The sequence below is a fragment of the Crinia signifera genome, chromosome 5 (genome assembly GCF_055691185.1).
Source record: "Crinia signifera chromosome 5, ASM5569118v1, whole genome shotgun sequence".
Taxonomy (NCBI): Eukaryota; Metazoa; Chordata; class Amphibia; order Anura; family Myobatrachidae; genus Crinia; species Crinia signifera.
In genome coordinates this window covers 186,753,984-186,769,426 of record NC_139221.1, presented here as the reverse complement: position 1 = coordinate 186,769,426, position 15,443 = coordinate 186,753,984, and the positions used below count along the sequence as shown (strand labels likewise).

Here is a 15,443-nt window from a genome sequence, read left to right as displayed (position 1 = left end):
GAATGACTGATTGTTCCAAGGAGCCTGAGGTTCCCAGACAAAGTTATCATAACCTCAAACCACCAGAACGCGAAGCCCTGAAGTCCTTGATGGCCAACGAGTCCCTGGTCTTTCACCAGGATGGACAAGGGGGGAGCGTTGGTCATCCAGGAGTGGGCTGATTATGATAAGGAAATTGTTCGCCAACTCAATGATACTGGTGTATATCAAATGCTTGCAGGCGACCCAGGCATGAAGATCAAAAATGAGGTTAACCGTTCATTGGATTCCAATTCAGCTGGTTGGATAGATGCCAATGAATGTGGGTTTCTTAAGGTGGACTTTCCGATCTGCCCCATAATTTATACGATGCCTAAAATTCACAAGTGCTTGACAGATCCACCTGGTCGACCTATAATCTCGGCCAGGGGATCTGTCTTTCAGCTTTTAGCGCAATATGTGGACCATCATCTCCAGCCTTTTGTGTTGAAGACCCCTAGCTACCTAAGAGACACGGGTGATCTGCTGGACAGTTTGAAGGTCCTTCCGCCGATTCCACCTGAAGCGATACTGGTGATGATGGATGTGGCATCGTTGTACATGGTGATTCCTCACACAGAGGGGTTGCAGATCATCAGGGAAACATTAGCTGGTGGTACCCGGATTGGGCCACCAACTGAGTTTCTGGTTGATCTCACAACCCAAGTTCTGACTAAGAACTACTTCCTGTACAAAGATAAGTATTTTTTACATGCCACTGGCACGGCTATGGGGTCCAATTTGGCCCCAGCCTATGCCAATTTGTACATGACCATTTAGGAAAAAGAACATTTTTCCCCTCTATGGTCCACACATTTTCTATTATCGTAGATATATAGACAATGTATTTCTTATCTGGCTGGGCACGCAGCAGGAGATAGAAGATATGCTTTTATGTTGAATGGCCTGGAGACACCCATAAGCTTCACTTTTTCTTTTAGTTGTATTAAAATAATTTTTTGGGATGTGATGTTGTTCCAGGACGGAACAGGTCTGGGTTAAAGAGTATATCGCAAAAAAACGGTACGTAACTCATTACTACACGCGACTAGCCATCACCCTCCGAATCTGAAAGAAAATATCTTCCAGTATCTCAGTTTCTAAGGGTACTGAGAAATAATTCATCTACTACCACCACAAATGAACAACTGTTGGAAATAATAGATATATGGGTTCTCCCGTGGCACCCTCGTTCGTGAATGTGTACATGCACTTTGTGGAACATAAGCTATTTTTACAGTCCCACTATGCTGCCATTTGTTTTTATTTCAGGTACATAGACAACGTTCTCCTATGTCAAATCAAATTCACTAATGAATTAAGCCAGGTATCAATACACCATCTAGATGTCAAAATTTCGATCATCAATGAGAAGCTTGAGACGGACATCTTTTCAAAGCCGATCGATCAGAACACCCTATTGAGTGCCCAAAGTCATCATCCGCCGGCACTCAAAAAAGGCTTGCCCTTTTCGCAATTAATCCGGGTGAAAAGAATCACAAGCAGAGAAGAACAACTATCTACTGACTTGGATAAGACAGTTCAAAAATTTGCGGATCGAGGATATTCCTCATGTACCCTAGAAAATGCCAGGGATAAGGTCGATAAACTACCCCGCTCACACCATATCTAAATGTAAATTTTCCAGACTCAATGGTAATTTGCAGCAGACACAGGTTTATGAGCCGTTAGCATAGTCTGGATAACTGCCTCGGACAATCCTTTCCTCCTTAGTAAGGAGGTCTCATACGCCAGGCCATCAAACGGAGCCGAGCTAGGTCCAGGTGCAGAAATGTCCCTGGTCTTAGAAGGTCCTGACGAAGAGGAAGGGGCCAAGATTCCGCTGATAACTTCAGAATGTCGGATAAAACGACCTCTTGGGCCAGTCTGGTGCAATAAGAATTGCCTGCACTTTTTGAGACTTCACCCTTCTCAATACCCGCCATATCATTGGGAACAGAGGAAAAATGTATACCAGGTGAAATTTCCACAGAACCATCATAGTATCCACCACCCAAGCAGTTGGGTCCCTGATCCTGGAACAAAATTTCGGAACCGGACAGTTGTTCCTGGATGCCATTAGATCCACTTCTGGGAGCCCCCAGTGACTCACAATCACCTCCGTATGTAAGGACCATTCCCCCTCCAGCAAGTCCTCTCTGCTGAGAAAATCCGCCTCGACATTCCGGATCCCCGGAATGAAGACCGCAGACAGAATAGGAATGTTTATCTCTGCCCATCTGAAAATTTTTGAGACTTCCTGCATCGCCATGCTGCTGCGAGTCCCGCCACTGCTGTGGCCTTAACTGACTGTACTCTGATCGGAAGGCCTTTCAGACAATCCTCCGCTTGTTGGAGGGTTTTCCACACTGCTCGAAGTTCCAAAATATTTGTTGGCAATCTGGATTCCTGTTTAGACCACAGGCCCTGCAACTGAAGGTGAAGGGCAACCGCCCCCCAACCCCTGAGACTGACGTTGGTCATTATGACCACCCAGTCCCAAGAGCGGAGTGACCGCCCCAGCTGCAAGGTTTTTTATGTCTGTCTGTCGACCATAGTAAGGACTGCTTTGTCTCCTGAGAGAGACGTAATCTTTCTTGTTTCATGGTTTTCACATTCCATGACCAACAGGAAAGGATGTTCCACTGAAGAGTTCTGGAATGAAACCTGGCAAACTGTAGTGTCTCTAATTTTGCCGCCATTTTGCAGAGGAGCTTCACCCCTCGCCAAACTGTAGGCCTCAAAGCTTGGAACCTAAAAGAACATATATTCCCACCGGGAACACAAAGCGAAGTAAGGATTGATGCTCTGTGCATATGTGGAGATATGCATCCTGAATATCTACCAATGCAAAAAATTCCACTGGCTCTATACTGCCAAGCACTGAGCGCAGAGACTCCATGCGGAAGTGATCCACCCAAAGGTGTTAGTTTAAAGACTTCAAATTTAGTTTAGGTCTGACTGACCCGTCTGGTTTGGGTACCAAGAAAAGGATTGAGTAAAAACCTTTCTTGCGTTCCTCCTGAGGAACCGGTACCACAACCCCCTTTTCCCTGAGAGCCAACGCCGTCCCCAAAAGGGCCATGCGAGCACTGGCTTCTCTTGGCAAAGGAGTTGGAAGAAATCTCCGTGGGGGATTCCCCCTGAGATTTATCCGATAACCTCAAGACAATTGAAAGAACCCAAGGGTCTGAGGTTGGAATATTCCATTTGTCCCGAAACTGCAGGAGGCGACCCCCCACTCTGAGGGCAGAACGGGGAGCCTCCACCCCGTCATGCAGAGGATTTCTCCTCTCCTTTAGACACCTGCTTCTTTCCAAAGGTTCCAAATCTGGATTTGGAAGCTTTTCCTTTACCGGCCAGGAATCTACCTTTTCCTGCCTGTCCTTTGCCGGCCGCTCCCCCTTGAAAGGACGAGCAAAAAGCACGTTTGAAAACTCCAAATTTTGAACCTGAAGCTTTAGTAGTGGTAGGAAGAAAAGTACTCTTCCCCCTTGAAGCCTGCTTTATGATGGATTCTAGTTCAAAACCAAAAAGCAGTTCCCCTTTAAAAGCCAAGGACTCAAGGGATTTCTTTGATTCACTATCTGCATCCCAGGCCTTAAGCCAAGTGGCTCGCCTTGCAGACACAGATGTAGCGGACACCTTACACGCCATCTTAGCACCTTCTTCACCAGCCTCAGTGATGTACTTTGCTGCACGTCTGAGTTTCTCAGCTAAGAGAAAAGCCTTGGAGTCAGGCCACAACTGATTTCCCAAAGCATCAGCCCACTTTAATCATTGCTTTTGCTACCCAGGCTGAAGCAATAATGGGACGGAGTGTATGGCCCATTTCTTCAAAGACTGCCTTAAGGCAACCTTCCACTTTTTTATCTACCGGGTCCCTGAAGGCTGCACCACCCTGGACCGGCAAGGCTGTGGTTTTTGACAATCTTGCCACAGGAGCACAACACGTTTGTGGCCACTAGGGTCACCCAAGAGCGCTGGTTTCCACAGTGCAATAACAAGGATGATGGCCTTTTTAAGCCAAGCTGCAGCCTCCTATTCAGAGGAATGGTGTACCTCTTATAGATCAAAAATAAAAGTTTGGTATCCAGCTATGTGCTGGTATCCCTAGGTGGCACTGCTTAGCCAAAAAAAATTATTCATTCAAATACCAGAGTTGGATAAGCATAAATTTATTAAAAAACACAATTCATCATTAATATAAAAAGGTACTCCTAGACAATGTTCCCTCTAATTTTACGAAGGCTGTGTGCTGCAAAAGATATTGGCTGTGCAACTTTGGAAGGAAATTTTAATTTTTGTGCGTATAAAGGCCTAGGTTTCGAGTTCTGTTGAGTTAATAAAGCAATTTGAATGTTTACAGACGTCACACACCACACATATAGGCTATAGCAGTGATTTTCAACCTCGTGGCACACTAAACAAGATTTTAACCTTTGTGCGCTCAGTTGTAATGTCTGTGCGTGGGCTTGGCGAGTTGTGTGCGCACGCACACGCGCACAGCTTAGAGGGAACACTGCTCCTAGACATACATAACATACAACATAAAATGATATAGGCGAGACTGGTTCAGCTTTAAGTGTCTATATATGGTGAGGCTTAGGTTATGGAATGACTGTTCATCATATCATAGTGGCTTTTTATATTGTAGAGGCTTTTGTATTAATAGTTACCAGTCCCAGGGCTGTATATATAAGATGGGTCTCACAGGTTTAGCTGTAGAATCCTATTGGACTTCCTCCCTTTATCTGAGCCAGAAATAGATTTGTAATCCTTTTTGGATGGTCAACCTTTTTGCAAAGGGACCGGCTCCAGGTGGTGTCCATCCAGTGGATCAGACCTGCTGCACAATACAGTGAAGGCTGTGTGCCAGTGTAATAGTGGCGCTGGGCTGTTTCCGGGCTGTCGCGGGGCTCCCAATACGCGTTTCTCCGCCTATTGATAAATCAGCGGCTTCATCAGCCCAGCTACAATATAAAAAGCCTCTATGATATGATGAACAGTCATTCCATAACCTAAGCCTCACCATATATAGACACTTAAAGCTGAACCAGCCTCGCCTATATCATTATGTGTTTTATGTTGTATGTTATGTATGTCTAGGAGCACCTTTTTATATTAATGATGAATTGTGTTTTTAATGAATTTATGCTTATCCAACTCTGGTATTTGAATGAATAATTGTTTTTTTGGCTAAGCAGCGCCACCTACTGATACCAGCACATAGCTGGATACCAAACTTTTATTTTGGTCACAGGAGCGTCCACTAACGGAATTTTCTCCCATAACTTAACATGCTCCTCAGGCATGGGGTACATATTTGCAAACCTTTTAGACCTAGTCACCTTCTTATCTGGAAACTTACAGATTTCTCCCAATAAGGAGACCATACCTTCATCAGAAGGGAATGTAACAGACTCTTTACACATTCTTTTAAACACACAATGCGCCTGAACCCTGTCTTCTTCAGACAGGTCCAAAGCCTGTTTCACAGCAAGGATTAAATCCTCAATGCCCGGGACAGAAGCCTCTGCCTCTTCCCTTTGTTCCCAAATTAAATCGTCCTCGCAAACACCATCATCATCAGAATCCACAGATAATAGAGGTGTAGCTGAAGGCCGTCTGGAGGAAGGGCTATCGGATGGTTTTGCAAACTTTTCCATAAGGAAATTCATCTTATGAATCCCTTGTGCAGTGTCCTGAATGACCTGCAGTAACATGGGATTCCCTTGTGCATGGGCAATGGATCCCATAGAAGTCTGGGAGGATGAACTAGGGTCAGGAGACTTAATAAGGCTGTCCCTTAGCCTATTGAGAGCCTCAGCCAAGGCATTCATAGACCTCTCTAACGCAGCAGCGCACGGTGGTACTTGTTGCTCAGACCTCTGGGCATGTGTGTCACCGGGCACAGTATCACAAGCAGGGCAAAGGTCCCCTTGATTCAACTGTTCACATGTTAATTTTACTCTGCTCTGCATAATCTGCAGTCTAATAACATGCACCGCACCCCCCCCCCCCCCTCCACAGCAGCATCATAACACGTGTCAGTCATATTTAACCCACGGTGCACAATGTCAGGCAAAGTACAAGGCAATGTATACAGTGTACTTATCTGTCTGCTTGCGGTAGGTGACTTCAGCGTCAGCGCTTTCCAGGAGAAACTGTAATCTGTAGTGTGGATCAATCAGTAAGGCTTCAGCATGGAGAGAAATGGCGCCAGCACACAGAGTAGGAAGAGACCAAGTCTCTGCTTCAGCAGGGTAGGATAGCACCCTTTCCCTCTTTAGCCGCTCCCACAAGTGTTTCTCCTCACCTCCCATTCTTTAAGGGATCACTTTGAGTTGTCCAGCAGTGCTGGACACCTGTAATAGACTTCACTTCCCCAGAGGGATTTCAGTCTATAAACCCTCCAAGATGGCGCCCGCCATCGCGGGAGGTCTGTCCTCCATGATCCCCTTCTAAGTAAGGAGCTGATTTCAGACGCTCCCAGGGCCCAGGCAAACCTCTTTTTTTTTTAAATGAGGTTAAGCGCTGCGCAGAGGGAGCAAGCAGCGCCCCTCTGCGCACAGAGAGCTGACAGGATGCACTTCAGTCAGCCTCTGCTGTGCTCTCAGTGTGCGGCGCTTCTCAGAAGCAGCACACTGCAAAACCTGCACTAGTAACTAAGTTAATAAAAGAATAAAAATTCCTAGCTATACTAGTAAAAATTCCAAAGAAAAAAAAAATCAGTGGCTGCAGGAGCAACCCAGCATAGCACCCACTCCTGTGGGTACCTAAAACGAAATGAAGCATGATGGGATGCAGAAGGGGAGGAGCCTGCAACCAGAGGAAAGATTTCAGCATAGGTGCCTGGCTCCTGTGGACCCTCCTACATCCCAAGGTGAAGCTGTGTCACCGGACTGGACGAAAGAGAAATTACAAAAAAAAAAAAATATATATATGCATTGGGACCCTAGACATCACAAAACCTACTTGAGTGATATGGAACTGGCACTAAATATTTGCAAGAAAATGATTGCTTGGCATTCAAAATCGATGCCTGAGATAGTACACAAACTTTGTTTCATGTAAAAATGTAATAAACGTGTGTGTATTTCATGTCTTTGATGTATTTGTACAACATAAATGCAAGATACCTCAAGATGTCTCATTGAAATATAAAAATATTCTGAAATACGGATTAGTGGTACAAAATGCTTTTGGTTATGAGCATTTTGGATAAGGGATACTCAACCTGTATAAGCTTATTTAGAAAAAAAATTACTGAACAATGTGTGGCCATTTTTAGATAATCTACCATCAACGTAACCGCATAAACAAATCAAACCAATTTTTATAACAAAGCAATGATTAGTTGGGGTAGATTAGGAAAGGTATTTAACCAAACTTCTATAGAATAACTGCATTGTGTGAACAATGTCTTAGTCATCGACAATACCTGCTGTAAGGATGTACAATTTTGACAGGATTCTGCAGCCTCTGAAGCAATCCCAGCAGCCTTTGAGTGGGTCTCTCCGGGCATCATGATGATGATGATGATGATTCACTGATCCTCTCTTGGACAGTGAACACAGAATCTACACCTAAAAAATAACCAAAATTACAAGAAATAAACAGAAAAAACATAATTAACAAGTAAAAGACCTGAAGTCCAAATATACATTTTGTTGTCTACAAGAAAAAAATGATGTACAATTATCCAGCACATACAAGCATTATAGTATTAATATTTAAAACACCCAACTGAACTATAGAGCACTGTATAACTGCTCACGCTTCATAGACCATTTAAATGCATGGATGGTTTTAATGTATAATTCTTCAAAACCTAAGAATAAATCTGTATGCAATTTGTTTTATTCACTTTGGGTTGGGTATGTTTTATTAATCAAAAATTTGTTGGATAGGTTTTGTCAATACTGCAGAAATGTCAACATAATTACAATGTCGACAAAACAGACAGTTTAGTGGCTTCTCATGGTCCAACAACCAATTGCTGTGTAGTTCTAGACAAATTATCTAAACCTTCTCTCCAGCAACCTAACCCTATTATTGGCATTGTGAAAAATGCTGACATCTCACCTAATGTGTCGACATTACTAATGAAAGGGCCACTGTAGCCCTATTGAAACTGGTGCTTAAATTGCAAGACCATATTCTGATATGAGAACATATTGATTTCTGCTTATCTCTGGTTATATAATGCACATAAGAACTATCTAGTTAAGAATTGAAAGTCTATGCACAAATGTTGCACAAATAAGAGAATTAATGTTTGCTTGTACTTGTCTGTAGCAGGAATACTTCCTCACTTATAACTCATGACATAGTAATTAAGGTTCAAACTATTTGACTTGTAACTACGGACTTGAGTAAGTCATAGTGTTCATTTTAGCACCCGCCATCTTTGAAAACCCATGCAGTTTCTGTTCCCTGCCTGGGGTGTCGCTGTCTGCTGTGGTGTTTCTAGCACAGGTCTGGTTTGCATATCAGTGCTGATATACAGACCACACTTTGCTAGAAGCACTACAGCAGACAGCGACACCCCAGGATGGAAGAGGAACTAATATAAAATGGAATGAAAAGCAGAGCTAAACACTTAACAATAGTAACATCTAGACACATCTAAAACATTGATAACAATTAAAAATTCTAAAATAGGGGCGTGGCCTGACCGGAGAACAGGGAAGACGTGTCTCCTTTGAGCTCCGGCGACGGGAGCCTCTTCTGCCCTAATTTGCCCTGCTACAGGCTGCGGAGGACTGCTGCTGAACACCCCGGCAGCTGGTGGTCTTCCCGAGGACGCACTGGGAGGAGGTCGCGGAGCCGGGGAGCTTTTCTGAAACTCCTGCGGGTTGCGGCCTACCTAGTCGCGGAGGCCGGGGCCTGGTTTTCTGCGGCTCCCGGCCTGACCCGACACCCAGCGGCAGATTGCCCCGGGCGCGCTCATCCCCCTGAGGGACTGGTGATCTCCATCTGTGCAGCAGCGGGTGCCTGAGGCTGAAGCCGGGGGCGAGCGTGCGGGGCGGCCGCCATCTTACCTACCCGATCCGGGAGCTCCACTACCCTGCGCATCTGTTCCTTTCTCCCCCAGGATAAAGAGGTGAGAGAAAGGAGGGTGAAAGGCCTACTGAGGACCACTGGGAGCTGTGGGTGAGGTTTAACACTCACTCTCCCCCCAGGCACTATACTGTCTGTGTGCTGCATTACAACCTAGGAGGTGGGAGACTTGAGACCAGAGATACTTCCAGATAGGAGTGGGTCCCCTCTCTGGCTGTGATCCCCCCTTCACACCCAAATCTCTTTGGTATATATACACACATAAAAGAACCCCTGTTGGGGAGGGGGACTTCTGTGTTGCAGGGAGAGGTGCTGCTGCTATGTGCCTGCACTGCATGATTCAAGTCACTACATTCTCTACCTATTACTGTAGTGGCTCAATGATCCCTTGTTCCTGCTGACCCCTCCATAGCAGCTCATCGCAGTGCTATGATACCCATACTAATCAATTAATATATCTCACCCCACAGTATCTATATGCATAGGATGACTGTATTACATGTATAACCTATCCTTCATCTGAGTCTGCTCCTGCTTGATCAAAGCTTGCCCTGTGAACTTCCGATACTTTCCCTCAGACCTCTGCCCTGCTGGGTCTGCTGCCTGCCTCTCATTATGCCATCCAAATGGAGTAAAGCTCCCAAATCCTTCTCGCAAGTCCCCTTCTTTACACCGACCAAGGCAATGATGGCCTTTCTTCAGTGTGCTCGGCTGACCCTAGTAGCTCTATACGTGCAGACCCGCTGACAACCCCGGTGGCAGAAGATAGCGCGGCCCTGACGGTTGGGACTCTAAAGCAACTCCTCTCGCAATTCAAAGATGAGATGGCGGCGGAGTTTCGTGCCTCCTTTCAGGCCTGTCAAAGGTCAATAGATGATCTTGGTGACCAAAATGGGAGGAGGTGGTTGGTTCCCATAATGCTCTTAAAGATTCCCATGCAGCGATGAAGGAGGAGGTTGCGACCCTACGGGACAAAGTCAGTGACCTGGAGGACAGGTCACGTAGGAACAATCTGAAACTGAGAGGGGTCCCTGAGAATATATCCAACAGTAGCCTACATGACTTCACCGTTGACATCTTCAGGAAACTCATCCCGTCGGCGACAGATTCAGATCTCCTGCTAGACCGGATTCACAGACTGCCTAAACCCAGAGGTGCCCCAGATGGTGCCCCCAGAGACGTATTAATGCGGGTACACTTTTTCCATATTAAGGAAGCCCTCCTGAAGGCTGCACGGCCCTCGTCTTTCAGCTCTTTGGGGACCTATCACTTGCCACGCTGAATAAAAGGCGTTCTTTCCAGCCCGTCACATCTGTACTTCGTAAAGCAAATATATTGTATAGATGGGGCTTCCCAACAAGGTTCCTAATTTCCAGGGATGCGTCAACCATTGCCGTCGCTGGGGTTGAGGAAGGCATGAAGCTCCTTCACAAATGGAAGCTATCGGTCCCTTCGTCCCCCTCTTCCCATGAAAGCCGTCTTCAGCGGGACTGGTCGTGGCGGAGAATTGAGGGAGGTGTGGGTTCTATTATACATGCTTTATTTTACTATTATTGTTACTGTTTTAGTTAACTATTCAGGTGCTCACTTAGAGATGGGATACATGTTTGGTGCTAACAGTTGATGGGAACTGGCCACCCAACGCAGGATCCTCATTCTAGTCTTTAACGGGAGGTGGGCTCGATGGGGAAATTATTATGTACCTTTTTAGGTTTGTTTTCCCATTCCCTTTGCTATTCCCGAGCCTAGCCTTCACCTCTGCAAGATGGGTTTCTGGCTACAGTTCCCTTGACTGAGCATTTTCCTTTTTTTTTTTCACAGTTATACATTGTTACCTTGTGATACTAGTTTGCTGATACTGTGGGGAGTGTGGTCACTACCCCCCTCAAAATGCCTGGTGTGGCGCCCTGCCTTGGGCACTTCACTTGACTCTGAGCCGCTATTTTGTGTCTTTGTGCTCCCCCCCTTTTGTCTTGTGTCCTTTCCTTTCCATCTCCCCTTACCGCATGCTATGGGTACTATTCTTTGCACTGGGGTGGTCTCTGCCCTCCGTCCTACCTCATGGTTAACTTTATATCTTTAAATGTTAAGGGGTTGAATTCCCCTCAGAAGAGGAGGTTAGCCTTGTCTTCTTTTCATAGAATGCATGAAGATGTAGTGGCGCTACAAGAAACCCATTTTATTAAATCCGCTCCCCCAAAGTTTTCAGATAATAGGTCTCCAGCGGTTATACTGCGAATGGCCCATTTAAAAAAGCAGGTGTTGCCATTTTGATATCCTCCAGATATTCACTTTTGGTTGACTCCCAGCTGGCGGATCCGGAGGGCAGATACCTTATACTGGTAGGCAAGTTGGATAATATTGACATCACAATTGTTTCCTGCTACGCTCCAAACACCGGGCAGGTTAAACTCTGTAGGAAGGTTTGCGCTTCGGTTGAACAGCACGCTAAAGGTGCGGTTATAGTTCTGGGGGATTTTAATATGGTTCTTGACGATTTCATGGATAGGTCAAAACCCATTAGTGGCAAATCTCCACCACAGACTGAGCAATCATCAAGATTCCGGCAACTAATAGGTGAATATACCCTATTTGACTCTTGGAGATCTAAAAACCCCTCAACGAGGGATTATACATTCTTCTCCAACCCACACCGCACCTACTCTAGAATAGACCTGGCCCTTGTGGATAAGTGGACTTTGCAGTCGGTAGTCAAGGCTCGTATTTTACCTATGACATGGTCTGACCACTCCCTTCTGTTCATTGACTGCGAGTTGGAGACTCGCAGAGTCTCTCCTGGCCCCTGGCGACTGGGAGCTCATACCTTAGCTAATCCAGAGGCGTATAACACCATTAAGAGCTCTCTGATGTCTTTCCTTGCGGTTAATGATCCAGAGGATACCAGTGTCCATAACCACTGGTGCTCACTAAAGGCTGTTGTTAGAGGAACCGCCATTCAGGCTGCATCTAGAATTAAGAGAGCCCAGGCAGGGGGAGGAGGAGGTGCTTAGTCTGGAAGCGGCTCATAAATCAAACCCAAAGGATAACCACCTTCTTAGTTCGCTACGGGTGGCACGCGAAAAATGCTTTCCCTTCGAAAGGTTACTAGAAACCTGTTTAAATTGAATCAAAGTTATTACGTACTAGGTAATAAAGCTGGTCGTCTGTTGGCCAGGAAGCTGAGGGGGAGACAGGCTACGCGGACGACGTACTCCTATGCTGAAGTAATCCAGTTTCTTCCTTAAGGGAGCTTCACAAAGTATTGGCGCTCTACTCTAAGATCTCCTACTACAAGTTAAATACCTCCAAGACAGAGGCACTCCCTATTAACATTCCCCTGGAGACGTTTCAGCTTTTGAAAGATCAATACCGTTATGCCTGGAAGCACTCTTCGATTAAATACTTGAGGGGTTCAGATCGCTAAAGCCTCCGAAATTTTTACGTGTAACTATAGACCACTACTTAGGGCGTTTGAGAAACTGATCGGAGAATGGAGCTTACATGAAGTGTCTTGGTTAGGACGCATTGCAGCGGCTAAGATGATATTACTCCCGAAACTTCTGTATTTGTTTAGAGCGATTCCCAGAATACCACCTAAATCTCTTTCCTGTGAGTTTAATAAGCTACTTGCTAAGTACATTTGGAAGGGGTCTAAACCATGTATTACTAAACAAGTTCTCATTTTACCTAAACAAAAGGGAGGAGTGGCTTATCCAGACATACATTATTATTGTTCAGCCAGCTTGTTAGATCAGGCTAGAGACTGGTTTACTAAGGGACATCTGAAACCCTGGGTATTGAGTCCTTTTTACCAAGGATACGTTTGTCAGATTTGTTCTGGCTGCCTTCAGGGAAGATACCATCCTGGGAGGGTCCGGGTGCGGCAATTAGGGATACATTAGAAGTATGGCAGGCCCTGGTGTCTACATCTAAGGACATTTCCCTACCCACTCCAGATGTAGCTATTTCGACGGTAGCAGCCCTCATTCCTAACCCTAGGCTGGATAATTGGGTTGTAAAAGGTATATCCTCATTAAGAGACATTTGCCCATCGGGAAGCCTCGTGTCTTTCACAGAGATACAGAATAAATTTGATATACCAAAAATAGGATTTTAATCCCTACCGGTAAATCCTTTTCTCAAAGTTCTTATGGGATACAGGGAAGTCGTTCTTAACAATGGGGAAAAGAGCATATACGAAGGAGACAGGCACATATAAAACTTTATACTGGGTGTACTGGCTCCTCCCCTCTGCTCCCCTCCCTCTAGCCAGTTAAGAGAAACTATGCCGAAGGAGAAGAACAATATGAGAGGAATGTGTGTAATATTTACCGTGGTGAGATTCATCCAGCACACCCAACATACATTCAATGTACATAGACCACATTAGCGACCACAGAACCTGGGAAGTCTAAGGGCCTAAGAACATGTCAAACATGACAACTTTTTTAGAACTGTGTTCTAACTGGAACAAATTATAAGAACTATCACCTAAGTGACAATCTACACTCGTGAACCGCTAAGGCACACTATGTAACAGTAAGTTACCTTGGTAACCTACACACTTATGTCCGCAAGGAACAAAAAGGGCAACAGGAGGACCCAGTATTGGTCCACATCTCACAAAGTGAGTAAGGCAAAACTCCGCATAGAGGCGGGCGCCCTGTATCCCATAAGAACTTCGAGAAAAGGATTTACCGGTAGGTATTAAAATCCTATTTTCTCTATCATTCTTATGGGATACAGGGAAGTCGTTCTTAACGATGGGGATATACCCAAGACATCAAAACGGGCGGGATTGTGCGGAACTTATTGCCGCAGCACCGCTTGCTCAAACTGAGTATCTTCAGTGGCCAGAGCGTCAAATTTGTAAAACTTGACAAAAGTGTGTTGGCCTGACCATGTGGCGGCTCTACACAATTGTAAGGCCGATACTCCTCGGGCAGCCGCCTAGGAAGTCCCCACTGAACGAGTTGAGTGGGCTTTCACCCCAGCAGGCATAGGAAGCTTTGCTACCACATAAGCCTGTTTAATGGTTGCACAGATCCATCGTGCAATAGACTGCTTAGAAGCAGGACGCCCGATCTTTTGGGCATCGTAAAGGACAAAAAGTCCATCAGTGTTGCGAATTCTCTCTGTTCTCCTGATGTAGACACGGAGAATCCTTACCACATCCAAAGATGTTGGCTTGGGTTCATGGCAGGAATGTGGACTTCCCTGCCGTGGCTTTAGAGATTAACTCATCTAAATCACTCCCAAACAACCTGCTGCCTGTGAAGGGGAGGTTTTCTACACTCCGTTTGGAGTCAGCGTCAGCTACCCACTGCCGCAGCCAGAGGGATCTGCGCCCTGACACCGCCATGGCTGAGTTACGGCCGTTAATGGCTCCTAACTCCTGCGCTTCACACAGAACTTTAGCTGTGTCCTGAATATGGTGCAATTTTTCAGACACCTGCGCTACTGTCATGTCACCCAGAAGACCTTCCTGGATCTGGGAGGCCCACGTGTATATAGACTTAAGGTGCCCATACACGTACCAATTACCCGGTACTTTTTGTGCTAAAATAGCATCGTTGTGCATATGTTGTGCATGGGATGCGATGCTATTTTAGCACAAAAAGTACCGGGTAATTGGTACGTGTATGGGTACCTTTAGCCATATAACAACTTGCTAAGACAGGACGCTGACACGTGCCACTAGCAGTAAAAATGGACTTAAGGGTATTCTCAACCTTTGTGTCCGTGGCGTCTTTCAATGAAGACGACCCTGGTACTGGAAGCACCATCTTTTTTGCTAGGCGAGACACAGAAGAATCAACCTCCGGTGGCTCCTCCCACACCTTGCGTCCCGCAGAATCAAAAGGGAACGTGGCTCTAAATTTCTTAGCCACTTTAAACCTCATTTCTGGGTTTTTCCATGCTGACTTGAAAGTGTTTTCCAGGTCAGACTGCTCAGGGAAAACAACCTGTTGTTTCTTCTGAGTAGCAAAGAAAGCATCCCCTTCAAAAGATTCAGCTAAGGGAAGGTCCAACACCTCCCTGATTGCCATAATTAATGGCTCTGTGCCCCGCAGCAGTGACTGAAGCATCAGGCTCCTCATCACCTGCGTCTGCATCTCCCATATCATCATCATCATCATCAGCCCCAGAATCAGGGGTTTGAGAGGGGGCACTTCTCTTACGAGACTCCCCAGGGGTAGGAGTGATTATATCAACTCTGGCAGAGAGGATAGCAAGCTCCCTCTGCACCCTCTGGGTCTGTGCTGCAGTAGCAGTTGATGCCCCTTTCAGACCGCACTTTTAAAACGGTAAATTGCCGTTTTTTTACCGTTTTAAAACGGTAATGTGTGCGGTCTGAA

The 15,443-nt window shown here is 45.7% G+C and overlaps 1 protein-coding gene across 2 annotated transcripts in view; it reads right to left on the bottom strand.

Moving 5' to 3' along the window:
- The window catches only part of ICE1 (interactor of little elongation complex ELL subunit 1), a 365,848-nt gene that overhangs the window by 338,678 nt on the left and 11,727 nt on the right, over positions 1-15,443 (bottom strand). For both annotated transcript variants that reach the window (XM_083188304.1, XM_083188305.1), the window contains exon 2: positions 7,463-7,607. In XM_083188304.1, coding sequence (XP_083044430.1) covers positions 7,463-7,549 — 87 coding nt within the window. In that variant the 5' untranslated portion in view covers positions 7,550-7,607. The remainder of the gene's footprint in view (positions 1-7,462; positions 7,608-15,443) is intronic.